The sequence below is a fragment of the Microtus oregoni genome, unplaced genomic scaffold, assembly GCF_018167655.1.
Source record: "Microtus oregoni isolate MIOR12 unplaced genomic scaffold, Mior012 000015F_ref0000493, whole genome shotgun sequence".
Lineage (NCBI taxonomy): Eukaryota > Metazoa > Chordata > Mammalia > Rodentia > Cricetidae > Microtus > Microtus oregoni.
The window spans coordinates 25,960,749-25,987,903 of NW_024543074.1; the positions used below are offsets into that span (position 1 = coordinate 25,960,749).

Genomic DNA, 27,155 nt, shown 5'->3' on the forward strand with positions numbered 1-27,155 from the left:
CCAGACTGGCCTTGAACTCACAGAAATACACATGCCTCTGCCTAAGTGCTGAGGTTAAGTGTCTGCACCACCATCGCCCAGCTCCTATTTAGGTTATCCTTTTGTAGTTGTAGCTCTTTTAACGTTATGGTAGGGTTGTAGCTTAGCTTGCTTGCCTAATTTGTGCAAAGACATAGGTTTAAATCAGTCCAAAACACTCCAATGTTCAAATCAATCCAAAACACTCCAATTTTTTTCAAAACAAAGTATTTTCACCTAGAAACATAGCTCAGGCACTGAGCATTTGCCCCTAAGGGCATAGGTTCAAACCCTAATATCCCCCACCCCCATCAAAAGAGCAAGATGTTTTGTAAGGGACTAGAATGGTAATTACAAATAGAAAACTCTTATGCTAACTACAATAACTAGAAAATTTCTCTTTTAAAATAGAAGTGGGGGGGGGGGGCAGGCAGCTAAATGGCTCAAGGATTAGAAGGCTTGATGACCTGAGTTAGGGAGAGAGGCACATGCTAGAAAAAGAAGCTACTCCAAAAGGTATCCTCTGCTCTCCAAAATCCATCAAAAAATTGGTCTCATACACACACACTTTTAAGTGAAAGTCCTTGGAAAAGTCACAATTTTCAGTTCACAATTTACAAATAAAACATTAAAATTAACGGGAAAATCAGCTACTTCCACTATTGGAAACAATTACATGCAGGTTGTCTTCCATCTGAGACAACTGAGGTACATCATATGGAGTTGCTGAGTTCCGCAGTGAAAAAGCAGGAGCAACAGTTGTCATATCACCCTCCAGCATGAGCACCAACACATTTCCATTACAATAAAAATCAATTTTTACCAAACAAATGGATACCAGGAAATGCTCACAAAAATAGCTGGTCTGTCTGTATTTCTCTTTCTTATAAAAATATCCATTTAGCCGGGCGGTGGTGGCGCACGCCTTTAATCCCAGCACTCGGGAGGCAGAGGCAGGCGGATCTCTGTGAGTTCGAGACCAGCCTGGTCTACAAGAGCTAGTTCCAGGACAGGCTCCAAAACCACAGAGAAACCCTGTCTCGAAAAACCAAAAAAAAAAAAAAAAAAAAAAAAAATCCATTTAAAGAAAGCAGAGACAATAGCAATTTTTAACCTTTATTCTTTTTTTTTTTAAGATTTATTTATGTATACAGTGTCCTGCCTACATGCCAAAAGAGGGCACCAGATCTGATTAAAGATGGTTGTGAACCTCCATGTGGTTGCTGGGAATTGAACTCAGGGCCTCTGGAAGAACAGACAGTGCTCTTAACTGTTGAGCCATCTCTCCGGCCCTTAATCTTTATTCTTTAGAAGAAAAAAGTCCTCAAACCAAGACAAACTACAGCAAGATACAACTATATGTACATGATCATAATGAAATCCGTTACTTTGCATACTAATGAAAAAGAGTAAATTTTAGTTATTCTTACTACAAAAACTAATGAGGTAATGCATGTCAACCAGTTCAAATTAGCTATCTCAAAATATCTATATACTTCAAAGCAATTATAAGTGATAAATTTTTATTTGTATAAAAATAAAGACACAGAAGCCAGGCGGTGGTGGTGCACGCCTTTAATCCCAACACTCAGGAGGCAGAGGCAGGCGGATCTCTGTGTATTCAAGGCCAGCCTGGTCTACAAGAGCTAGTTACAGGACAGGCTCCAAAGCTACAGCGAAACCCTGTCTCGGAAAGATAGATAGATAGATAGATAGATAGATAGATAGATAGATAGATAGATATACAGAAAGAGAAATAATGTATATAAGTACTAAATTTTAAGTTGAGTGTCATTGAGAGAGAAAATGAAAAGGTAAAGGACGGAAGCAGCAGTTATCAAGCAACAAATACCTTACCGCAGCATCTACATTCGCAGGTGAATCTCCATTCGGGTCTGCCAGCATAGAAATGACACTAATCATGATGGTTTCCACAGTATGGATAGGCAACCAACGTTCCTCTGGCTTCTCATAACCATATTTATCCTCACCAGGCTCATGAAGAATAGAAATGCAAACATCACCATTTTTATCAACTGTAAAATTATAGAAGAATTGTTTAAATTTGGTTATACAAATGTGATACTTATCCATAAGTACAAGTATAAAATATTATTCACATGTAAATTTCCCAAATGTAATCTACTAAGGTTTTGAGAATACTACAGATTTTACAAAATGCACAGAAGCCATCTCAAAACCCAAAGGAATATAAGCTAAACTTAACTATATTACATTCTTTAAAATTACAGCTTATTCAGACCTCCACTGCTGTCCCTAATTTAAAAGACATGACTTTTCTACTTCTCCATCTCTCTATTCCCAGCATTTATAGCTGTCATGTCTTAATTTTTTTCCTTTCAAATTCTAAGATGGGGGCTGGAGAGATGGCTCAGTGGTTAAGAGCATTGCCTGCTCTTCCAAAGGTCCTGAGTTCAATTCCCAGCAACCACATGGTGGTTCACAACCATCTGTAAAGAGGTCTGGTGCCCTCTTCTGGCCTTCAGGCATACACACAGACAAAATATTGTATACATAATAAATAAATAAATAAATATTTAAAAAAAATTCTAAGATGGCCCTCAAGTTTCAATAAGTAAAAATTTTAAGCCGGGCAGTGCTGGCGCACGCCTTTAATCCCAGCACTCAGGAGGAAGAAGCAGGCGGATCTTTATGAGTTCGAGGCCAGCCTGGTCTACAAGCGCTAGTTCCAAGACAGGCTCCAAAGCTACAGAGAAAACCTGTCTCGAAACCCACCCACCCCCCAAAAAAAGTGAAAATTTTAAATGGGGAGAGGGTACTGACTAGAGAGATGTCTCAGTGGTTAAGATAACTCCTTTAATCCCAGTACTGGGGAAGCAGAGAGAAGTGGATCCCTGGGAGTTGGAGGTCAGCCTGATCTACAAAGCGAGTGACAGGACAGTGGAGCCAAAAGCAAAACAAACCAAACAAGCCCTGTTTCAGAGCCACAACTAATAAACTAGAATCTTAAACCACTTTAGATTTAAATCTTTAGAATTTTAAAGACTTTTATTTTCTTGTATCACTTCAAAAACAAAACAGCTTTAAGATTTTTATCTATTATGAAACATCTGTTGACATGATTTATTTTTGTTTTATTTTTGGTTTTCAAGACAGGGTTTTTCTGTGAAACAGTCATGGCTGTCCCAGAACTCTCTTTGTAGACCAGGCTGGTCTCAAACTCACTAAGATACACTTGCCTTTGCCTCCTGAGTGCTGGGATAACATGTAGCACCACCGCCCAGCATGAATTCTATTATTATTATAGCATAGGCATAGGATGAAATTATAATTTCTACCATTTTTGTTAAGAATTAAAAATAAGAAGCAGGTGGGTCTTTGTGAGTTCAAGGCCAGCCTGGTCTACAGACTGAGTTCCAGGACAGCCAAAATTACACAGAGAAACACTGTCTTGAAGGGTGGCGGGGATCACAATAATATGCAACTATAATCATCATTCCTCTTCCTCAATTCAAATTGTGTATGCAAACAATGTTCTCAGTTTCCCCAACTCTTCAGAATCCAGAAACATCCCAGTTTTCACTATTTTAATTACTGAAGTAGCTCATAGAAGTAGAACCACACATTTTTGTTCTTTTAGTTTGTCTTATTTCAATTAGCAAAATGTTTTCAAGGTTTATCCCTTAAATGTTGGTGGAATACATTTCCGTTAGAGATCATGTTTCCATGACCAAAATTAGAATCCTGTCAAATCTCAACCTCCAACCCCCTACAATTCCCAGCAGGGTTTCTCTATATCATGGCTGTCTTGGAACTCACTCTGTAGACCAGGCTGGCCTCAAACTCAAGAGAATTGGCTGCCTCTGCTTCCCAAGTGCTGGGATTCAAAGAGTGCACCATCACCACCAGGTCCAAATCACACTTTTATTTTTGGTTGTGAGCCTAACTTTTAATAGCTGAGCTATCCCTCCAGCTCGCAATTCACATTTTGAAAGAAGTAAGTAATTTATACAGCCAACAGAAACTCAGGAGTAAAGTTTTTCCATACTTTTTTTCTAAATTCTAGTAATCTCTGGTTTAATTAACTTCCCAAATACATGTTGGGCGACAACTATGTTCCCTATGAGATATCTATTGTAACTCTTTTTTTAATTCTTTTTAATGGTTTATTTAACTTTATTTTATGTACACTGGTGTAAAGGTGTCAGATCATCTGGACCTGGATATTCAGACAGTTGTGAGCTGCCATGTGGGTGCTGGGAATTGAACCTGGGTCCCAAGCAGTCAGTGCTCTTAACCGCTGAGCCATCTCTCCAGCCCTCTTTTGTAACTCTTAAACTAGCTATACACTTAATATTTACTCATATTTTGCCAAATGCTTGATTTCTCCTTTTTTCTTTTATTCTTCTGTTGCTGCTTTTTTTCCTTTTCATCTCAATGTTCTTTAGAACTGGCTTTATTACTCTATTCTTTTATTCCTAAATCCACCTGAAAATCCTTTATGATCTGGGCATTGAGGTACACACCCTTAATCTCAGCACTTAGGAAACAAAGGCAGGACGATTTCTGAGTTTAAAGTCTGTCTAATCTATGTAGGTAATTCAGGCCAGTCAAAGTTGCACAGTGAATAACCAATCTCAAAAATAAACAAACAAAACAGATAATCCAAACTGAAATGCAGCCATGCTGCAAAACTATTATTTGCCATATAATATCTCTTTGAAATTTATTCTATTATTGTTGTGTATATATGTGAGCATGTGTGCTATAGCCCATTTGTAGAGGCCAAAGGAAAACTTTAGTGTAATGGGATCCCCATCTCAAGATGGGCTCCAAGGACCAAGCACAGATTACCAGCCTTACATGGAAAGAACTTTTACTTAATAGCCAGGCATCCCCATAAAAACCTTAAAGCCCACCACATTATTCAACAATTTGAAGAATACAGTCTAATTGTTTCTAGATAATACACTTACTGAGTCTTACACCAAATCACACTCAACTTTAGGAACTTTCATTAACTTCCAAACAAAACCTTGTACAACTGATTGCCTTTTCCTTCCCTCCTAACTCTCCAGCAGTCCTAAGCAACTATGAATATACTCTGAGTCAGAGCCACACATTTTAGAAATTTCATATAAATGGAATTATTGAATGATCATTCCATGTCATTTATTTGAAAAATTATTTTCCATATATGAATATGCTTCTGTGTGTGACTGTTAATGTGAGGACAGATGACCACATATACCAAAGGCTTTGGATCCTTTACAGGTGGTTTTTCTGAAACAGACAATGAGTTCTTCAAATCCATCTTTGGTGATGGAAGAACATTACACACTTATCTGCTAAGCAAGCTTTCCAGCCACCATAACACTTCACGTTTTCAGTTACCAAATCAAACTGCATTATATGTAACATTTTGCTTTTACTTTCAGAGGCAGGCATTGGTATTATTGCTACTTTTTGGATAACATGAATAATGCTGTTATTTAATAAGATTATGGCATATACCGTTACAATTTTCTTTGCTGTGTAGCTAGAAGATTACAGGTTTATATGACCACACCCATTCTATAAAAGATTGGGGATAACATCCAAGGCTTTGTGTATGCTAGGTAAGTACTCCACCAACTGAACTATATTCCCAACCCAGAGACCATTTCCTGAAAAGGTATTTTTTCTAAAAGACTAGTGGAGCAGTGGTTCTTGCCTGTAATCTGAGCACTTGGCAGCCTAAAGCAGGAAGATTACCAAAATTTCAAGGAGAGAGAGCACGAGCAAGGAACTCAGGACCGACCGCGAGGGGTACACCCACACACTGAGACAATGGGGATGTTCTATCGGGAACTCACCAAGGCCAGCTGGCCTGGGTCTGAAAAAGCCTGGGATAAAACCGGACTTGCTGAACATAGTGGACAATGAGGACTACTGAGAATTCAAGAACAATGGCAATGGGTTTTTGATCCTACTGTATGTACTAGCTTTGGGGGAGCCTAGGCAGTTTGGATGCTCACCTTACTAGACCTGGATAGAGGTGGGTGGTCCTTGGACTTCCCACAGGTCAGGGAACCCTGATTGTTCTTCAGGCTGATGAGGGAGGGGGACTTGATGGGGGGAGGTGGAGGGAAATGGGAGGCGGTGGCGGGGAGGAGGCAGAAATCTTTAATAAATAAATAAATTTAAAAAGAAAAAAGAAAAAAAAGGACAACATGAGGTACACAGTGAGGTCCAAGTCGACCTGGAACTCAAACTTATCATACCTCATTTCTAAAAAAAGCAGAAAACTAAGTTAAAAAAATAAATAAATAAATTCTTTGTATTTCTTCTCTTTAGAGTCTAATACAAGATCAAACGCACAAAAACATGAAATCTCAAAGTGATCTCACTGAGATTTTTGTGAAATCTTTAATTATAAATCATCTTATTTGAAAATATAAAAGTAAACTAGAAAACTTACCATTTGGGTGCCAAATCTCTGTAATGAATTTCATTTTAGGAGGTCGGAGGGGATAATCTTTTGGGAAAGTGAGATGAGCTTTAAAAACACCACCTTCGCTGGAAAAAAATAAAAGAAAACCAAGTTCATGAATTTAAGTATTCTTTACAAGTACATAGTCAATCAGACAAATAAAAGGGTACAAAAAAAAAACAGAAAGGAAGACAAAAATAATTATGGTTCCTTGCAAATACACAGTTTAATAAACTATCATAAATACTGCTTTGTTAAACTCTCCAGGTTAGTAGAAATAAAAGGAATCATTGTGTTCAGATCAGATCACACTGGTGCTATGCTACAACGCTTTTCAGTGCATGTCTTCAATGAACTTTGAGTTTAACCTTGTCTACATGATTCAAGTTGTTGAATTTTCTATATTGGTTTCAAATGATCATTTTTCTTTATTTGCAGTCACACCCATCAACCTCTTTCTCATCTCAAAGTTTAGGCACATTTTTGTGGTTCTCTATCTGGAAACAGACTGCCACTTCTACTTATCTACTTGTTTATTCATTTCATCATGTAATAAAATTTCATTTGGGGGCTGGAGAGATGGCTCAGAGGTTAAGATTACTGACTGCATTACAAAGGTCCTGAGTTCAATTCCCAGCAACCACATAGTGGCTCACAACCACCTGTAATGAGATCTGGTGCCCTCTTCTGGCCTGCAGGTGTCCATGCAGGCAGAACACTACACAAAATGATAAAAACTTTTTTTGTTTTTTTTTTAAATTGTTTATTTATTATGTATACAATATTCTTTCTGCATGTGTGCCTAAAGGGCAGAAAAGGGCACTAGACCTCATTATAGATGGTAGTGAGCCACCATGTGGTTGCTGGGAATTGAACTCAGGACCTTTGGAAGAGCAGGCAATGCTCTTAACCACTGAGCCATCTCTCCAGCCCGATAAAAACATTTTTAAAAATTCATTTGGTATTTATATGCCCATTAGGAGGACAATAGTAAACAAAAGTGTTTCCCAAGCAGGTTTTATGCCATTGACTTTACAGCGTGGTAATCTCTACAATATCAATAATGTACTGTCCAATATGCTACCTATCAACAAAAAAAAATGTGGAGTGAGTCCTAGTTAATTTTTATTATCCACTTGATCCTAAAACCAACTAGGAGAAGAAAATTTCAATTAACAGAAAGTCCGGCAGTAGGGTATGGTGGCATGTGCCTTTAATCCAAGCACTCAGAGGAGACAGAGGCAGGCAGATCTCTGTGAGTTCAAGGCCAGCCTGGTCAACAGATTCAGTTCCAGGACAGGCTCCAAAGCTACAGAGAAATCCAGTCTCAAAAAACAAAAACAAACAAACAAAAAATCTCCTGAGTCAGACTGGCCTGTGATAATATCTGTGAGAGATTGCCATGAGTGATAATTGACATGGGAGGACCCAGTGCACTGTGGTTGACAATCCCTAAGCAGATGATTCCTAAGAACACTAGCTGGGGACTATGGAGATGTCTCAGTGGTTAAAAGCACTTGTTCTTGCAGAGGATGCAGATTTGATTTCCAGCACTCAAATGGCAGCTCACAACCATTCATGTATATGTCCAACTTGATTAGGTTACCTTACGAAGCAAAAATGATTCAATGGTAATATGTATGTGTAATTCTAGCACTTGAGATCAAATGTTCAATGTCCTCCTGGGCTACAAAGCAAGACCTGAAAAGGTATGTATTGGACAGGTAAGATGGCTTAACAAATAATGGCACTTGAAAAACAAGCCTGACATCTGAGTTCCATCCCCCAAACCCACTTAAAGTTGGATGGAAAGGACCAAATTCATAAGAGTTGTCTTCTGACCTCCCTATCTATACTGTAGACCACATACCCACACACACATTATGCAGCTTCACACTAATAAGTAATTTTTTTGAAAGATGGGAACGGGTATTTGTATACTGACACAAAAATAAGAGACACAACATTACATATAATAGTGATAAATTGTAGGATGTAAGACATGGGATCCTTTGTGTTTTGTACATTTCAGTACAAGTTGAAATTTTAATCATAAATAATTTTCATTGCTTTTTTTCTGAACAAAATACAAATGTCTGATAAACAGAAGTATGCCAGCAAGGGTGCTGTATAGGTAAAGATACTAGTCATATAAGCATAGAAACAAGAGTTACATCTCCAAAACCCATGGTAAAGGTGGAAGTAGAGAACTGACTTAACAAAGTTGTCCTCTGACCACCATACTTGCAGTAAAAGAACATCAAAATATCCTCGGGGAAAAAAAATTTCCCTGCACCTCATCTCTCCCAGGTCACTTTGTTTTGGTTGATGTGATTCATTCAAAAGCTTCAGGGGCTGAAGAGATGGTTCAGTGGTTAAAGAGCAGTGACTACTCTTCCAGAGGATCCGCGTTCAATTTCCAGCACCCACAAGGCACCTCACACTGTCTCTAACTCTAGTTCCAGGTGATCCAAAATCCTCTAACAGATACACATGCAGGCAAAACGCCAATGCACATAAAATTTTTAAAAATGAAAGATAAAATATTTTAAAAAGCTTTTTAATAGCTGACTAGGATTCTCATCATAAAGTTGCCACTACCTGTCTAAATTATTTAAAAGTAACTGAACTGACAAGTTGTCCTAAAATTTTAAGGTGTATGTTTTTGTTTGAATAAAAAATACCTGAAACAACCGTGCTAGTTCTTAAATGCTTTTTTAATGGATTTATTGACTTATCCTCTACTTCACCTCAGCAGCTTCTACATGCTTCTCTTACTTCACCCCATCCCCCCAAAAACACCTAATTAGTGGGGTCAATCAAACAAACTTCAGCAGTCAAGTTAGCACACAGGGACTAAAATCCTCATAGTGTAAAATAACAAAGTAGGTGAAATGTATTTACTATTGTTCAAGCACAAAAAGGTATAACTATGGTGAACAAAAGGAAATACACTACAGTATAAATGAATTTAAAATTTAAAATCTCTCAATATAGAAAGTGTTAGTAACATTAGCAAGATGTTAAAGAGGTACATAACTGCTGAACATCTGAAAAACCAAGGTCATGTTTCTACCACAAAACCTTTTATTGTTTTTGTACATTAAATCACAAAAACATGCCTATAATCTAGCACTGGAACAGGTAAAGCAGCAGGCCTATTAAATTTAAGTTACCCAGGCTACATATTAAGACCCTTTTTCAATTAAAAAAAAAAAGTCTGTTCTTGGGGCTCTGAGTCAGTGGTCCAACACTTGCCTAGAGTACTTGGACCTGCTTCATTTCCAAATGTTACATGAAGAAGAAAACTTTGGAAACTTTTTTTTTGGGGGGGGGCATTAAAACAAGGCTTCTTTCTCTATATAGTTCTGACTGTCCTGAAATTTGCTCTACAGATCAGACTACCTTCAAATTCAAGAGTTTACCTGAGTCTGCCTCCCAAGTGCTGGGATTAAAGGCATGTGTTACCATGCCTGACAAAGAAAATCTAAACAGCAATAGAAAAATTCAATATTGGATATAAAAGTAATAAATCTATACTAGGTGGAGACGGGTAAAAAGGACTCAGTAACTATCAGTCTGAAATTAATACCTGAATGAACTAGTCACAGATTACACAGACTGTAAACAGTATGGAATGCCCTCTAGTGACTAAATTAAAGGTTAGTGATAACGTCACAAAATAGCACATGTTTTTAGAACTTTACAACAGTACTTTTCCTGAGCTAATGCCGCAGGCCATTGCATGGCAGTGAACTGATAGTAGCATTACTCAAACCCATGCTAATTTGTTTTCAATCACTCTCAAGCCCACACTACTGAAACAACTATAAGATCACTTCCTTGCACTTAAGTCAATAAACACTTTTCAAGAATTTAATAAAATATTCTATAAAGCACTTAAATAGAATTAGCAGCCTTGTAAACATCATTTTAAGTATTCTGTTTTTCCTTGTCTTCTTTATCTTTCTTTCCTTTTAAGAAAGTGGTTCTCGGCCGGGCGGTGGTGGCACACACCTTTAATCCCAGCACTTGAGAGGCAGAAGCAGATGGATCTCTGTGAATTTGAGGACAGCCTGGTCTACAATAGCTAGTTCCAGGTCAGGCTCCAAAGCTACAGAGAAACCCTGTCTCGAAAAACAAAAACAAACAAACAAACAAAAAAACCAAACCAAACAAACAAACAAAAAGAAAAGTGGTTCTCAACCTAATGCTGTGACCCTTTAATATAGTTCCTCACATTGTGGTGACCTGTAATTTTGCTACTGTTATGGACCACAATGGAAATATGATATGTAGGATTGCTGGTATGTGACCCCTACAAAAGAGTCCTTCAACCCACAGGGCTGCAAACTTAACACATTGGGGTTTCCCCAATATTTTTAGCTTCTTGGCTCTTTCTATCTGGTTGGTTGTTTGTCATGTGGATGACCTCTATGCCAGCTTAAATGGCATGGCTCTTTGGTCTTCTTAAGACATAGATATACAGAATATGTCCTATGTAACATCTCGGGTCTTAAGAGATGGTTCAGCAGTTAAGAGCTTTTCTTCCAGAGGTCCTAGGTTCAATTGACAGCAATCACACAGTGGGTGGGTCACAGCCATCCTTAACTCTAGAGGGTTCATGCCATCTTTTGGCTTCCTCAGGCACCAGGCACATACATGGTACACAGATATACATGCAAAACACCCGCACACATAGAAACAAATAACTGATTCATTTTAATTAAATTTAAAAAATAACTCTGTTTTAAAAAAAAATTCCAGATATCTGCAGTCTTGTTCTTTAATAAATGATAAGGCATTAAGAACAGTAAAACTAGCCAGGTAGTGGTGGCACACACCTTTAATTTTAACAAACAAATCTCTGAGTTCGAAGCCAGCCTGGTCTACAAGCAAGTTCCACAAGAGCCGGAACTGTTACACAGAGAAACCATGCCTCAAAAATCCAAAAAAAAGGTTTTAGACATTAGGAGCTTCAAGCATAACACAAAGGCTCTAAATGTGACCAAAATGAACACAAATGATATTAGATACAATCATTTTGCTTACTCCTTTAAAAAACATTCAATTTTCAGCTGGGCGGTGGTAGCACACGCCTTCTATCCTAGCACTCAGAAGGCAGAGGCAGGTGGATCTCTGAGTTCAAGGCCAGACTGGTTAGTTCCAGGGCAGGCTCCAAAAGCTACACAGAGAAACCCTATCGTGAAAAACAAAAACAAACCAACAAAAAAAAATTTCAATTTTCAAAATTAAGTTTTAATTCTAGTTAAAGGAGTAACTATTTGAAGATGTCAATTCTATATACTTACTAAAGTGTATCTGGAGGACCAATAATAAGAACTTCCCACCGATAGAGATCATTGTCGTCTATTAAACCTGCTGAAAAGCCTTCCACTGGGTTTTTGTTGAGTTCTGTGGAAAAAGAAAATTTCAATCAAAACTTTAAAGCAGTTTTTCTCCAACAATTACAGAACTTGAGCATATAGAAGTCATAAACCATAAAAACTATAAAAATGCTGTCTCATGACCACATTTCCATACTACAAGACACAGGTACAGCGAACTATCCAGATGTAATTGTATTGTCTTCCTACATCTACCCTAGGATCCAAACAGGTCTTAGCATTCTAGGTAAGTTTTGTCTTGATTTTGTGTGTGTGTGTGTGTTTGCTCTGTTCTCTTTTTGGGGGGGGTGTTTTTGTTTTTTTTTTTGAGACAGAGTTTCTCTGTAGCTTTGGAGCCTGTGCAGGAACTCACTCTGTAGCCCAGGCTAGACTTGAACTCATAGAGATTCACCTGCCTCTGCCTTCCGAATGCTGGAATTGAAGGCATGAGCTACCATCGCCCAGTTCTAAGTAGGTTTTAAGAGAGCCTGTGAAGATGAAAATAACTAAGGCCAATTCTCCAGGAATTTTAATTCAAAGAAAACAAAGTCAAATCAAATCAAGAATAGTAAGTTTTTACTATAGCCTTTATAATTCCTTTATAAAGAACCAAAAGCACCTTTGCGTTGGAATTGCTACATTTTACCAACTCTTACTTACACTAATAACTACCTATTTGCCATGATGCCTCTAGATACACACATCTCTGGATGGAGTTCCTGTGTGGACCACAAGTCTCTGAGCACAAAGAGAACAGAAACTCTGTCTCTTCTGCTTGTGTGTACTGACCCCTCTGTCTGCCACAGCTTTCAACAGGAATAGCTGGTGCCTACAGAAATAGCAATGGTATCGTGAGATTTTTCTAAATAATGCTTTGGCATGGAGAGTGGATGATGAGGACAAAAAACAAGAACAGAGACAAAAACTAGCAAGATAGAGAAAAGCTAATAACAAAGGGTCATCAAAGAGCTGGTAAGCAAGTGTTGTTAGTTCAAAACCTGTAACTTCATATACTGATATCAGGTCCATATTCATTTGTCAACATACTTCAACTTGGAATCACTTAGGAGACACCCCTCTGGTGTGTGTCTAAGATGTTCCCAAAACAGTTTAACATGGAATGTGGTTGGGGCCACTCCATGAATTGTGGTTCCAAGGCTGCATAAAAATGAAAAATGGAGACAGCAAGCAGAGTACTAGGATTCATACTCCCTCCCACTCATCACTGTACCACAGTCAAACTCCAGCAATTACATTTTTCCCGGCATGAACACACTTGATAAACCATAAACTGAAATAAATTCAGCTTCCTTAAGTTGTTTTACCAATTATTTTGTCACAGCAACAAGAAAGTAATGTACAAGCTAAGATGCAAACAAAAAACCAGCTAAAGTCAAGAATTACACTGTAGCTGGGCAATAGTGGCACACGTCCTTAATACCTGCACCTAGGAAGCACAGGCAGGCAGACAAGGCAGCTACACAGAGAAAACCTGTCTCAAAGAGAGTTTACTAATCAAATAAGCAAAGCAAACAGATAAAACAAATACTGTATTTTAAAACACGAGGCTTGTGTTCTTACTTTTGAAAAGGTTTTTTGGTTTGGTTTGGTTTTGGTTTTTTAAGACAGGGTTTCTCCATGAAACAATTCTGGCTTGTCTTGGACCTCACTCTGTAGACCAGGCTGGCCTCGAACTCACAGAGATCTGCCCGACTCTGCCTCCAGAGTGCTGAGATTAAAGGCATGCGCCACGACCACTCAGGCACTTTTTAAATTTTTAAATTTTTAAAAGATATTAACAATTTTTAAAGATATTAACTATTTCAATTTTATTATGTTTATGCACACATACCTTTCACTAATTCCAAACTATGTTGCAGGCTACTAGAAAGAATACACATACGCACTTTACTGTTGACAGGAATTTGGTGTAGTAAAGACAAAGGATTATAGGTAATAGTTTTATACATGACTTATCTTATTTCCAACCTTTTCAGCTATTCTGTCTCGTTAGTGGTCCACTTAGGATCCACTTGTGTCCTCCAATGCTGGGACTACACATGTGTATTACTGCACCAAGCTTTTTTAAGGGTATGGGGCTCCAAACTCAGGTCTCAAACTTCTATCTTGAGCACTTCACTGTACAATCCTAATTATCTCATTGTTGCATTTCTCAGTAGAAGTCTAATGAAATTTTATAATGTAAGCACGTAAATTCAGAAATTAGCATATATGTATAAAGTATCCTTGAAAATTTAGCACTGTTTCTCACTCTTGTCAATGTATCCTAAAGTCTCAAACATTTGTACACACTTTCTGTGCTTTTTTTCTTTGTTAACCAGCATGTTACTGTGTCCATTGCTTATTTTGTATAAATAATGTAAAAGCAAGGCAGAAAAATGTCCAGTATCTATCTCACTTTTAACAGTGTTTGCCCCTGGTATGGCTTACCAAAATAATTTCCCACACTAGCACAGGAAGTGGTGTTTCTCTAACTGCCAAAGCATTCCTTTCCTCAATCTTTATTAATAAAGTCAATACTAGAAAAATATCAGTGGTGGTATGAATGAGAATGGCCTTCATAGGCTCAGCTTAAATATTTGGTTCCCAGATCATGGACTATTTGGAAAGTATTAGGGGTATGGCCTTATTGTAAGAGGTATGTCAATAGGGGTGGGTTTTGAGGTTAGTTATGTATTTCCTGTTTCCTCCTTGCTATTCAAGATTTAAATTCTCAGGTATTCCTGCTATCATGCCTTCACACCATTAAGAATTCTAACCCTCTGGAACTGTAAGCCCAATTAAACACTTCCTTTTATAAACTGCCTTGGTCATGGTGTTTTATCACAGCAATAGACAAGTAACTAACAGACAATGCTACTGCAAAGATTTTATTACATTCCTACTACAGATTTAAAAAGCACAATCATCCTTATTGATTTCTTTTTTTATAAGAAAACAAACTATTTTTTTCATTTTACAAACCAATCTCAGTTCCCTCTCCCTCCCCTCCTCCTATTCCCTTTACCCATCCCACCAAACCACCTCCCATCCATTCTTCAGAGAGGATAAGGCACATTGCTTTTGGGGAAGGTCCACAGCCCTCCCTACTATATCAAAGATGAGCGAGGTATCCATCCAAAGAGAACAGGTTCCCTAAAAGCCAGTACAAGCAGTAGGCATAAATCCTGGTACCACTGACATCGGTCCCACAATTTGCCCCAGCCATACAATTGTCACCCACATTTAGAGGGACTATTTTGGTCCTATGCTGGTTCCTTCCTTGTCCAGCTGGAGTTGGTGAGCTCCCATTAGCTCAGGTAAACTGTTTCAGTGGGGTGTCCCCATCAGGGTCTTGACCTCTTTGCTCCTATTCTCACTCCTCCCACTCTTCAATTGGACTTTGGGAGCTCAGCCCAGTGCTCCACTGTGGGTCTCTGCCTATTTCCATCAGTTGCTGGATGAAGGTTCTCTGATAACATTTAAAATATTTAAGTCTGACTAGAGGGCAAGGCCAGTTCAGGCACCCTCTCCTCTATTGCTTAGGGTCTTAGCTGGGGTCATCCTTGTGGATTCCTGGGAATTTCTCTAGTGCCAGGTTTCTTGCTAGTCCCATGGCTCCCTTAACCAAAATATCTCATTCCTTGCTCTCACCTCTGTCCTTCCTCCATCTTGACTATCCCATTTCCTCAAGTCCTCCTCCTCCTCCCCCTCCTCCTCTCCTTCCACCCTCCCTTCTCCCCCCCCCACCCCCATGCTCCCAAATTTGTTAGGCAATCATGTCTATTTCCCCCTTTCTAGGTGTATCTATGTATGTTTTTCTTAAGAGTTCACCTTGTTACTTAGCTTCTCTAGGATCATGAACTATAGGTTCAATATCCTTTGCACATTTACACTGAAGAGTGAGTACACACCGTGTTTATCTTTCTGGGTTTGAGTTCCCACACAGGAAGGGGTTTTCTCTAGTCCCATCCATTTACATGCAAATTTCAAGGTGACATTGGGTTTTGTTTTGTTTTGTTTTTACCCCTGAGCAGTACTCCGTTGTGTAAAATGTATGAGGGACTTTAAAACTACTTACCATTAGAATATTTTTCCTTCAAGCTAGTAGTAGGCTACAGCAAGCTGACTTCCTAACCAAAAGATATTTGGAACACGGAGAAGACAAGCAAAACCAGTCTGTAAAGGCTTTCCAATATTCTGCCAAAGGATTCGCTTGACAAAATTTATGGCCTCATTACCTACTTGCTTATACAACCTGACTATGGTGTACCAGACCAGGACATACCATCTCTCAGTATATAAAGCTGTTCTGCAGGATCTCTATGACACAGGGCAACAACAGGATATCTAAGAGGAATGAGTCCTGGTGAGGATCCAGTATTGATGGTGTAGCAGATGTCAGGGATATCAAACTAGACCAATGACTCATTGCAATGAATGTCTACAAGTAAAGCTGTTTGGGCAAAAAGACAGACGAGGTGACACACCACAGCTTCTATGGTGAGATGGGTTTTTTTGGTTTGTTTTATTTTTATTATTCTTTGTTTTCTTTTGGGGAAAGGTTGCAACAGCAGAGGGTGAATATGGAAGGATGGGGAGATGAGTAGGATTGAGGTGCATAATATGACATTCAGAAGAATCAATTAAGTTTTTAAAAAGCTGCTGTACCAAACTATATACATATATAGGAGAATATATGGTATAAATATTTTACTACATTTTTTTTTAAAGAGAAGGCCTTTCTGAGCCTGTTTTCTCATGGGTGTAGCAAATTGCTTTGACAGACCAACCTTTTTCTACAAGATTTTTTTTTTAAACATCTCAATCCTGTTTCCTCTACTAATCTGGACTCCTGACATTCGAGTTGTTTAACAGCTTCTTCCTATATTAAAAATTTCCAAATTGAAGGAAAACTTTTTTTTTAAAGATTTATTTATTTATTATGTATACAAATTCTGCCTTGATGTATGCCCGCACGCCAGAGGAGGGTGCCAGATCTCAGTACAGATGGTTGTGAGCCACCATGTGGTTGCTGGGAATTTAACTCAGGACCTCCGGAAGAGCAGTCAGTGCTCTTAACCTCTGAGCCATCTCTCCAGCCCCCAGGAAAACTCTTTTAAGACATGGAATGTGAAAAGGAGGAAATGGGACATTTAAAAATGTTCACAGAGAGACAGACTGTGGTAATGCACGCCATTAATTCCAGCACTCTGGAGGCAGAGGCAGGCAGATCTCTGTGAGTTTGTGGGCAGCCTGGTCTACAAGAGCTAGTTCCAGGACAGGCTCAAAGCTACGAAAAAACCGTCTTGAAAAATAAAAAAATAAAATAAAATAAAGGGGGAGGGGGGTTATAGAGAAGTGAAACATTGCATCCAACAGGGAAGGAAGCTCCTTAAACTCTGGGCATAAACTTAAAAAACCTTCAGGAAGTCCCTGAAACTAACTAGATTCACTAGGCCCTCCCTTCCCAAGAGTATATAAGAGTATATAAGCAGTAAAGACTGCTGAGAATTACTCTTATAACTGCTGAACAATCTAGAAGAGGCAGGAACCAACTGATCTGCCCAGAAGAAACTAGAAAGGACACCCTCTAACCTGTTGAGTTGCCAGTAGGTTATAGAGTGAGCTCCAGCATCATCTGAGTCATACATTCTTCTGTAAATAAGCCCCACCCACATTCCTATAAGTGACTTCAAGTTGGACTTTGTTGGTATATGTACTTTGATCTGTCATCAGTCCCCTCCCTATCTGTGTTAAGTAGGCATGTGTTAACGTCTCCCCAGTAATACATGTCATGTAACACTTGGTATGTTCTGGAAATTTCAACCAACCACTCCATTTACTCCTCACTCCGAAATTGAAGACTCCTGACTTTCCTCACTTAACACTACTTCTGAATGTTAAAAGACTCAGGTAAAGGTGCTTCTACTGCCAAAGCTTGACTATTTGATATTTCAGTTCAATCCCCAGAACCCATATGGCAGGAGAGACCTTACTCTGGCAAGTTGTCCTCTGGCCTCTGCACACACCTAACACAAATAGTAAATTAAAATGTGGGGCTAAAGAGATACCTCAGTGGATAAGTGCAATTGCTGACCTGGATCTGGCTATGCAAGCTGGCATTGAATTCAGAGAAATATACCTATCTCTACCTCTGCCTCCCCGGGTGCTAGGATTATATAGGCATTGGTCATGAACTATATACATAAAAATGATTTTTAAAATATAGGTGTGGTGGTTCATGCATGTAATCCCAGCACTGAGGAGACTAACACAGAAAGATCTTCAAGGGAAAGCTAAGCTACATAGTTAAGTTTCAGGCCAAACTGAACAAAGACTTTCTTTTTATTTATGTGGATTTATGTCTATGCAAGTTCTTCCTGTGGCTTCTGGGGCGCTTCTCCCTATATGAACAGTCCATTTTAGTCTCATTGTTAAAGACATAGAAAGCAGAAATAACTCCAAATGGATCCAAAACATTAAATTTCCCTAACATGCCAGCCATTCTTTTACAGAATGAGGACCTCAAGGCCTCCATTAGAATAGTGTTGGTTACTCTGGCTGCCCTGCTGAGAGCTAGGGCACGACAACATGCTAAACAAACAGAAAAAAATGTTCCACAAATTTATTAAATGTACAAACTGAAATTACAGTATATTCTCCTAACATACTGGAGTATCTATAAAAGCACTTCAGCCTGGTGGTGGTGGCTCACGCCTTTAATCTCAGTACTTGGGACGCAGAGGCAGGCGGATCTCTGTGAGTTCGAGGCCAGCCAGGTCTACAAGAGCTAGTTCCAGGGCAGGCTCCAAAGCTATAGAAAAACCCTGTCTCAACACCCCCCCCCCAAAAAAAAAACCTTTTTGAACTTTTAAAAAGCCTTCCCTGAGTTGAATGGTTCAATTAACATAATAATAGATGTCCGGTGAATTAACAAATATTAACTAACAAGAGATATAGCAATGTCTAAAATCGTGGCCAGAATTCCCTGTCCTGTTCCCTCGCCAACTACGCTGCTTCTACATCAATATTCTTGTAATTGATGGGGGGTGGGGGATGGAGGGACCAAGTCTATTGTAGGTGGGGCCGCCCCTTGGCAGGTGGTCCTGGGTTCTATAGAAAAGCAGGCTGAGCAAGCCATGGGGAGCAAGCCAGTAAGCAGCTCCCCACCATGGCCTCTGCATCAGCTCCTGCTCCAGATTTCTGCTCTGAGTTCCTGTCCTGACTTCCTTTGATGATGGAGCAGTGATATGAAAGTGTAAGTCAAATAAATAAACTCCTTCCTTCTCAAGTTGTTTTGGTCATGGTGTTTCATCATATTAATAACAACCCTAACTAAGACAAGTCGGTGCCAGGATAATAGAGTATTGCTGTGATAAACCTGACCGAACATGTTTAGGGGAGGATTGTGGAAGTAGCAGATGAAGGTCCAGGACTTAAAGGGGTCATCCAGAGATGCTGAGAATCAGCACTATGAAGAAAGCCCAAAAAAGGCAAGTGGTCAAAATGCGAGAGTTGCAGCGAAAGACTCCAGCATTTTGGAGATGCCAGTACCATGAGATAACCACCAAGAACAGCACCATCAAAGGACTGGAGCCAGTCAGAGCCTAAAAGACAAGCTCTGTGTGCTGCAAGAAGATGGAGCTGAAAAAGATGGAATTCCCTTAGAGGAGCCCAGAATATCATTAGTGAGTCTCAGTTATTAGCCAATGAGTTGTTACACTGTTGAAGTTTGGTTTTGCTTTGTTCAGATTGTAACTATGCCCTGGTTCTTCCCTCTTTATTTTCAATTTACAGGAGCCCACAGTTGAGAGAGTGTGGAATAATCATTCTGTATACTGTGACTAGGTTTACTCTCATTGGTTAATAAAGAACTGACTGGCGGGGCTGGAGAGATGGCTCAGTGATTAAGAGCACCGCCTATTCTTCCAAAGGTCCTGAGTTCAATTCCCAGCAACTACATGGTGACTCACAACCATCTGTAATGAGATCTGTGCCCTCTTCTGGCCTGCAGGCAGAGTACTGAGAATACTGTATACATAATAAAACAAATAAATCTTAAAAATAAATAAATAAATAAATAAAAAGAACTGACTGGCAGGTAGCCAATCAGGAAGTATATGTGGGAAAACCAAATTACGGATGCTGGGATGAAGAAGCCTGGAGTCAGGAGAAACAAGATGAGTATACGGAGAAAAGCTACCAAGATGAGTATACTGAGCATAGATAAGAAATATGGGTTAAATTTAAGAGTTACCAGGCGGTGGTGGTGCACACCTTTAATCCCAGCACTTAGGAGGCATAGGCAGGCGGATCTCTTTGAGGCCTTGGAATGTGTGCTCCTCCTGCCTCAGCCTCTCAAAAGCTAGAATTGTAGAAGTGCTAAGATTACAGGTATGCATTACCACATTTGGCTTTAGGTACATTTGGGTGGGGGTGGGTAGGTGGGAAAGTTGCTTTAAAACAGCCTAAAATAAGTCACACCTTTAATCCCTGCACTCAGGAGGCAGGATCAGGAAGATCTTACTAATTCAAGGCCAACCTGCTCTACACTGAAAGTTCTAAAACATCAAAAACTATATAATAGAAACTGTCTCCAAAAAAAAAAAAAAAAAAAAAAAAGGAAGATAGGAAGAGAACGGGTGAGGAAGAGAGAGAAACAGTCTAAAATGTCAGGACAATAAAACTAAGGTAGTCTCTTCCCCAAAGGAATTGGATTACTGTCTGCTGTCTGTGGTTTTTTGACTGTAAAGGAGCTAAGCACGACACCTTGAAATTTGCAGGCAAATGGATGGAGCTAGAAAACATCATATTGAGTGAGGTAACCCAGAAAGACAATTATCACATATACTCACTCATAAGTGGTTTTAAAACATAAAGCAAAGAAAACCAGCCTACAAATCACAATCTCAGAGAACATAGACAACAATGAGGACTCTTAAGAGAGACATACATGAATCTAATCTACATGGAAAGTAGAAAAAAGCAAGATCTCCTGAGTAAATTGGGAGCATGGAGACCTTGGGAGAGGATTGAAGGGGAGGGGAAAAGCAGGAAGGGGAGTAGAGAAAAATGTAGAGCTCAATAAAAATCAATTTAAAAAAATCTTAAAATCATGTGCCAAGGGCAGGCAGACAGGGAAAACATCACCTCCTATTTTATGTACATGCAAACAGAGAAAATAGTGATAACATCTTGAGATGGAATGAAGACTAGCACAGCATTAGCAGAAAGAGTCCATTTAGGGAAAGCTACCGGTGGCTGGCCATGTCTGAGGAGCAGTAGGTGGCAACTAAGATTCAAGGTGTCAGCCCACCAGGAGGAATCCCTGTGATGGGTCAATCTTGGTTAGGCAGTCCCCTAGACCAAGACCACAGAACCAGAGATGTCTTTTGCTTCTGCTGTGCCTTTTCATGTTTGCTGCCACTATCTTTCTCTGGCATCTAGTATGATGTGTGTAATGTAGTGTGTTTGTATCATGGAGCTATCCCCTTCTACTGGGCATTTTTATCTGTGAATTGAAGGTGATTCTTCCCTAAACTGATGATAATAATAATGTTAGCTTTTACAGAGTTTTGGTGAACAAAAATAAATACAAGGAAATGCTACACAGCCAGGGCCTATGAAATTCATCTAAGGAGCTGCATAGGCCATAGCAAGGGTTAATGATTAAAAAAAAAATTAAAAAAAAAACAACACAAAAACAGGTGAGTCTCAGGAGCCAGGGTAGCTCAAATTCCTTTCATCTTAATGCTGAAAGATACAGTCACAGGTTTCAGTGTGGATCATTAGCTGAAACAAAGCTTTGAAATAACCTCAGGATATATCAGATACTTTGATAATAGCTTTAAGATGAATAACCCCAGAAAACAATCTAAAGTTTATAAGGATACACAACTGAGTTCAAAAATACAAAGCAGCCCAATTGTTGCTAGCTGATGTACTCTCCTTGCTAGGGTTGGTTGGTGATCAAAGGTGATAACTAATTCCTTCTGCACATTTTCCCCTCAATCTCCTAATACAAAAAACTATTGATGAGTGGGTATGTACCCCAAAGATTTAACCTAGCAAAATTAAACATTTCTGATGGCCATAAGAACCTAGAAAAAGTTATATTTTCACATACAGTAGTGGCAGGAGTACAGGGTGGTAAAGGTGCTGACTGGTTAGCAAAACCTTTCTAAAAGCAATCAAAACTTTTAAAGCCTATCATCTTGACTTAGCAATGGCTATTCCTAGAAGTTTATACAGAAAGAAATAACCGAAGATTTTATAAAAATATTTCTTCATTGGATAAATTCAGATACAGCTAATTCAAATAATTTTAATTACAACTTTAAAAAATCAAATTGAAGGAAGTACTACAATACGAGGATATGAAAAGAACGTTATGGGACAGGAGAGATGGCTCAGACGTTAAGAGCACTGGCTGCTCTTCCAGAGGTCCTGAGTTCAATTCCCAGCAACCACAGGGTGGCTCACAACCATCTGTAATGAGATCTGGTCCCTCTTCTGTCATACAGGCACACATGTAAGCAGACCACTATCCATAAAAAATAAAAAGATAATCTTAAAAAAAAAAAAAAGAATGGCCAGGTGGTAGTGGCGCACACCTTTGATCCTAGCACTCCAGAGGCAGAGGCAGGCTTGTGAGTTCCAGGACAGGCTCCAACACTACACAGAGAAACCCAGTCTTGAAACCCCCTCAAAAAAAAAAAAAAAAAAAAAAAAAGCATGTTACAAACCTATAAAATAAAATATGATATTATAATATGAAGAGTAAAAGATAACATGATCCATGAGAAATTTTCATTGTTTGATGGACAAAATACAGTAAACATATCTAATCTACCTCATTAAAAAACACAATGGGGCTGCAGAGATGGTTCAGTTGTTAAGATCACTTGTTGCTTTTACAGAGAACCGGGGTTCAGTTCCCAGCACTGACATGGTGGCTAACAATCACTTGTAACTCCAGTTCCAGGTCATCTGACACCCTCTTCTGACCTCCATGAGTACTAGGCACACAGGAAGTGCACAGACATTTTAGGCAAACGCTCATGTACATAAAATAAATCTTTAAAAAATTTAACATCAAAACAAAATTTAAAAATCTTATACATACAAAAAGACTAAAACAAACCTTTGTTCTAATATTCTAATTTACTTTTCAAGAGTTCCAAAGTGCCAGTATGAACCTAAGCCAATAAAAATGCTTAATTTTTTTCAAAGTCTACACAGCTTGCCCATGGTTCTAAAGGATGGAGACAGATGGAAGAACATGAACTGATCAGCAATGTGTAGGGAGCAAAATACTCACAGAGGGGTTGAGGCGAAGGAGGAAGGCTACATCTTCTGGGCAGAACCCCAGAGAGGTGCCAGGTCAGTGACCAATAAATGAAGATCAGTAGTGAGAAGTGGGACTGAAAACATCTGTCAGAGCAAGAAGTCAAGAGAGAATGTCTAAAGCTGATAAACCCAAAAACAAATAAATAAACAAACAGTGTGAGCAAATTTAGAAGCATGGCGTTAAATCCCCAGGAAATCTGAACCAAAAAGGTTTTATGAAAGCAGTTGCCCTGAGGGAGGAGCACTATTTAATAGCAGACATTTCTAATTGTAAGTATTAAGTTATTTGATTTTTTACAATAACATATAATACTGATTTTTAAGATTTTATTCTTTGTAATTTTACATTTTATTCATTTTGCTTGCATACACAATCCCAATTTTACTTAAGTCAGGGCGATAACTTATTTGACAGTGTTATTCACCTATAAGATATGCAATCAAACAAATCTATTGTGATTTGACCAGAACTTCCTTTTTTCTTTTTTCTTTTTTAGTTTTCCAAGAAAGGGTTTCTCTGTATAATGACTCTGACAGTTCTTGAACTCTCTTTGTAAGCCAGGCTAACCCCAACTCCAAAGAGATCCACCTGCCTGTCTCCTGAGTGCTGGGATTAAAGGAGTGTGCCACCACAGCCCAGGCAGAATTTCTTTTTCTAACAGAAAACAAAACTAAAATAGCAGTATTGTTGGTGAAAGTTTCATTTCAGCTATAAATATTAGCTTGAATGGGTATTCTGGATGCTAGGCAAAAATACCTTCCTTATTGTTTCTATGATCAATCTAGTAACCAGAGAAAACCCTGTAAATCCAAATCATGCTGCTAATCATAGGGTGGCCTGACCACTTGGTGAGGGTGTACCGAGGTCTTTCAGAATTTACCAGCATCCCATTCTAACCTTCTGTTTCTTGGTTCAGCTACTGTCTCTTTCATTTTCCTGCAATACTTAAGCCTATCTTCCCTTGCAGACGCTGTGCTTGTTATACCTTTTACACATATTCACTCCCTCAGTGAACATTCTTCAACCAAATGTCACCCTAATTACTCTCATACTCTTAAATTTTATTTCTTTGTCCTCTTTTACTTTCCACTTATTCTACTACTTTCTATAAATTATGTTTAATTATTCTCCAACTAGAATGCTAACTCTAAAGGAATATGAACTTGTGTTTACAGAAGCCTCAGAATCTATTATCTCTGACAATAAATGGTTAGTGAACTAATGGCTTAGTTTAAAAAGAAAAAAAAAAGGCCATATCATAGAAAGAAACTGCATTACTGATATATTAAGCACAATAGTTTGGAATCCTTAAAGTCTGAAAAGTGTAATTGATGGAGATGAGCTACAATTTGCACTATCAAATGCTAATTCCAGCTATTGAGTAATTTGCTGAGATAATAATCTCCATATGCAAAACTCTAGCATAATCCCTGCTAACATCATCAGTAACAAAAAAAAAATGTTTGCATCTCAGAAGGAAGGAGACAGAGAATGAACACAAACTTGCTCATGAGAGGACCTGTTCCATCAACAGGTAAGATGACCTTTTTTATTTAAAGTCACAGTAATAATCTCACTCATTAACCACAACTTGCCACAGCCCCAATGTCCACTATTGCCTTCAACTCTGAATAAAGATCAGGAGCACATTTTTCACCATCTTCATTCCCCCCACTCCCCAAAATAATACAAAGAGCAAATTGGCATTCAGGAGAAATTCTTACAGAAGATCTTTTCATTGTGGTACACATGGATAGCAAAGAATACATAAGTCATATTCAAAGAATTTCTTCTAGTCTACATGGTAAATTGCTAAATAAAAAATAACCTTTAAGCCGGGCGATGGTGGTGCACGCCTTTAATCCCAGCACTCAGGAGGCAGAGGCAGGCGGATCTCTGTGAGTTCGAGGCCAGCCTGGTCTACAGAGCTAGTTCCAGGACAGGCTCCAAAGCCACAGAGAAACCCTGTCTCTAAAAACCAAAATAAATAAATAAATAAATAAAAATGACCTTTATTGACTTTCAATGATTATTAGTAAAAAGTAATTAAGTACTCTTTCCTGATACACAGAAACATACCTGGCAAACAGAATTCTACTATGTGCGAAAGCACTTTATACATATTCAGAAAGAAATATCATTAAACTTTTTCCAGATCTCATATCATTAACAAAACACAGTAGCTGGCACAGACTTGATCAAAACCATTTATTAACCATTTATTTTGTGTTCTTGGGGAACAGATTTTGACATGACTTCTCTGCAACTGTTTTGAACCCAACTTCTCAAAAATCAATATAGTTTTACCTTGTTTTTACAAGTAGTAAAAGCATTTGTAAACAAAGCAACAATGTAAAGAGCCTGCTTACAGACATACATAACAAAAAGTAAACGAAGTAGTGAAGCTACTGACAAAATGAAAAAACAAAACAATAAGCAAAATAAAACACAATTATAAACAGTAAGCAGCAGTGCTGATACTGATGAAAAAAAAATTAGGAAAACTGTCAAGAAAATAACAAACGGGTTGGAAAATGGCTCAGTGCTTAGGAGCACTGACTGCTTTCTAGGGGAACCGGGCTCAATTCCCAGCATCCACAAGGCAGCTCACAACTATCTGAAACTCGAGGATCCAACATCCTCACACAGACAAACACAGGGAAACAGTAATAAAATAAAAATATTTTTTTTAAAAAAAGGAAAGAACATACATCACAATAGAACAAAGGAAGCATTTAGAAAATAATGAAATGAAAAACAGGAAATGAAGATGAGCAATTATAAAACTGATGCTTATGAAAGAAATCTAAAAATTAAAGCATATTAAAAGAAATCTAAGAAACTTTCCTGAACTCAGGTTGAAATGGCTTACCATTAACAGGAAATGTAATAGAGAATCACACCAAGACCGAGATACATTCTGATGAAGTTACTGAACTTCAAGGATAAAGAAAGAAATCTGCCAATACCCAGGCAGAAGTAGGTCACCTACAAAGGGAAAAAAATAGTCAGGCTGGCCCCAGACTTCGCTACCGTAACCCTATATGCGAAAAGATACAGGAACAGTCCATTGGGTATCAAGGGAAGAAAAATATAGCTCCAAATTCTGTAAACAGACAAAACATCCTTTCACTTTGAAAGCCATGAATGGTATTTTCAACATAAGAATGCTGAGAATACAGAAGAAAATTTAAAAAACCCAAGGTACACCAAAAAAAAAAAAAAAAAAAAAAAAAAAGAGTGGACTTAAGGCTGGGCAGTGGTGGCACATGCCTTTAATCCCAGCACACAGGAGGCAGAGGCAGGTGGGCCTCTACACTTCCCTCACCCACTGCATTGGAGGTGTGGTCCAAACTCGAGGCCTACCTGGTCTACAAGAGCTAGTTCCAGGACAGGCTCCAAAACTACAGAAAAGAGCTGGAGAGATGGCTCAGCGGTTAAGAGCACTGACTGCTCTTCCAGAGGACCTGGGTTCAATTCCTAGAACCCACATGGCAGCTTGCAACTGTCTGAAGATCCAGTTCCAGGGGATCTGACACTTTCATACCAATGCACATAAAATAAAGTTAAATAAACCATAAAATACATTAAAAAAAAAAAAACTACAGAGAAACCCTGTCTCAAAAACTCAGAGAGAGAGAGAGAGAGAGAGAGAGAGAGAGAAACAGAAAATCTACTTGATTAATATAATAGACTGAAGTGTATTAAGGCTTCAGCTTTAGAGTAATAACCACAGATCTACAAACTACCAAGTTCATCAAGTCTAAAATGCACCCTTTTCACATTTTAGTTATCTGACTTATTTGAAATCAGTATGCATATTACAACTGATGATATGCCATGGCTTAATAGCATTTAACCATGTTAGCAGTTTATTACATAGTAGCTTTATTACAAAATAATAAAGCATTCAAAAATTGATGGTATCCTAAACAAAATTAAA

The 27,155-nt window shown here is 38.6% G+C and overlaps 1 protein-coding gene across 1 annotated transcript in view; it reads right to left on the reverse strand.

Moving 5' to 3' along the window:
* Ube2g1 (ubiquitin conjugating enzyme E2 G1) overlaps positions 1-27,155 on the reverse strand; it is a 73,179-nt gene that overhangs the window by 13,091 nt on the left and 32,933 nt on the right. Inside the window, exons 2-4 of the mRNA XM_041664312.1 lie at positions 11,785-11,887; positions 6,461-6,558; positions 1,876-2,054 (exon numbers count right to left, since the gene is read on the reverse strand). Of these exons, the coding sequence (XP_041520246.1) occupies positions 1,876-2,054; positions 6,461-6,558; positions 11,785-11,887 (380 nt within the window). The remainder of the gene's footprint in view (positions 1-1,875; positions 2,055-6,460; positions 6,559-11,784; positions 11,888-27,155) is intronic.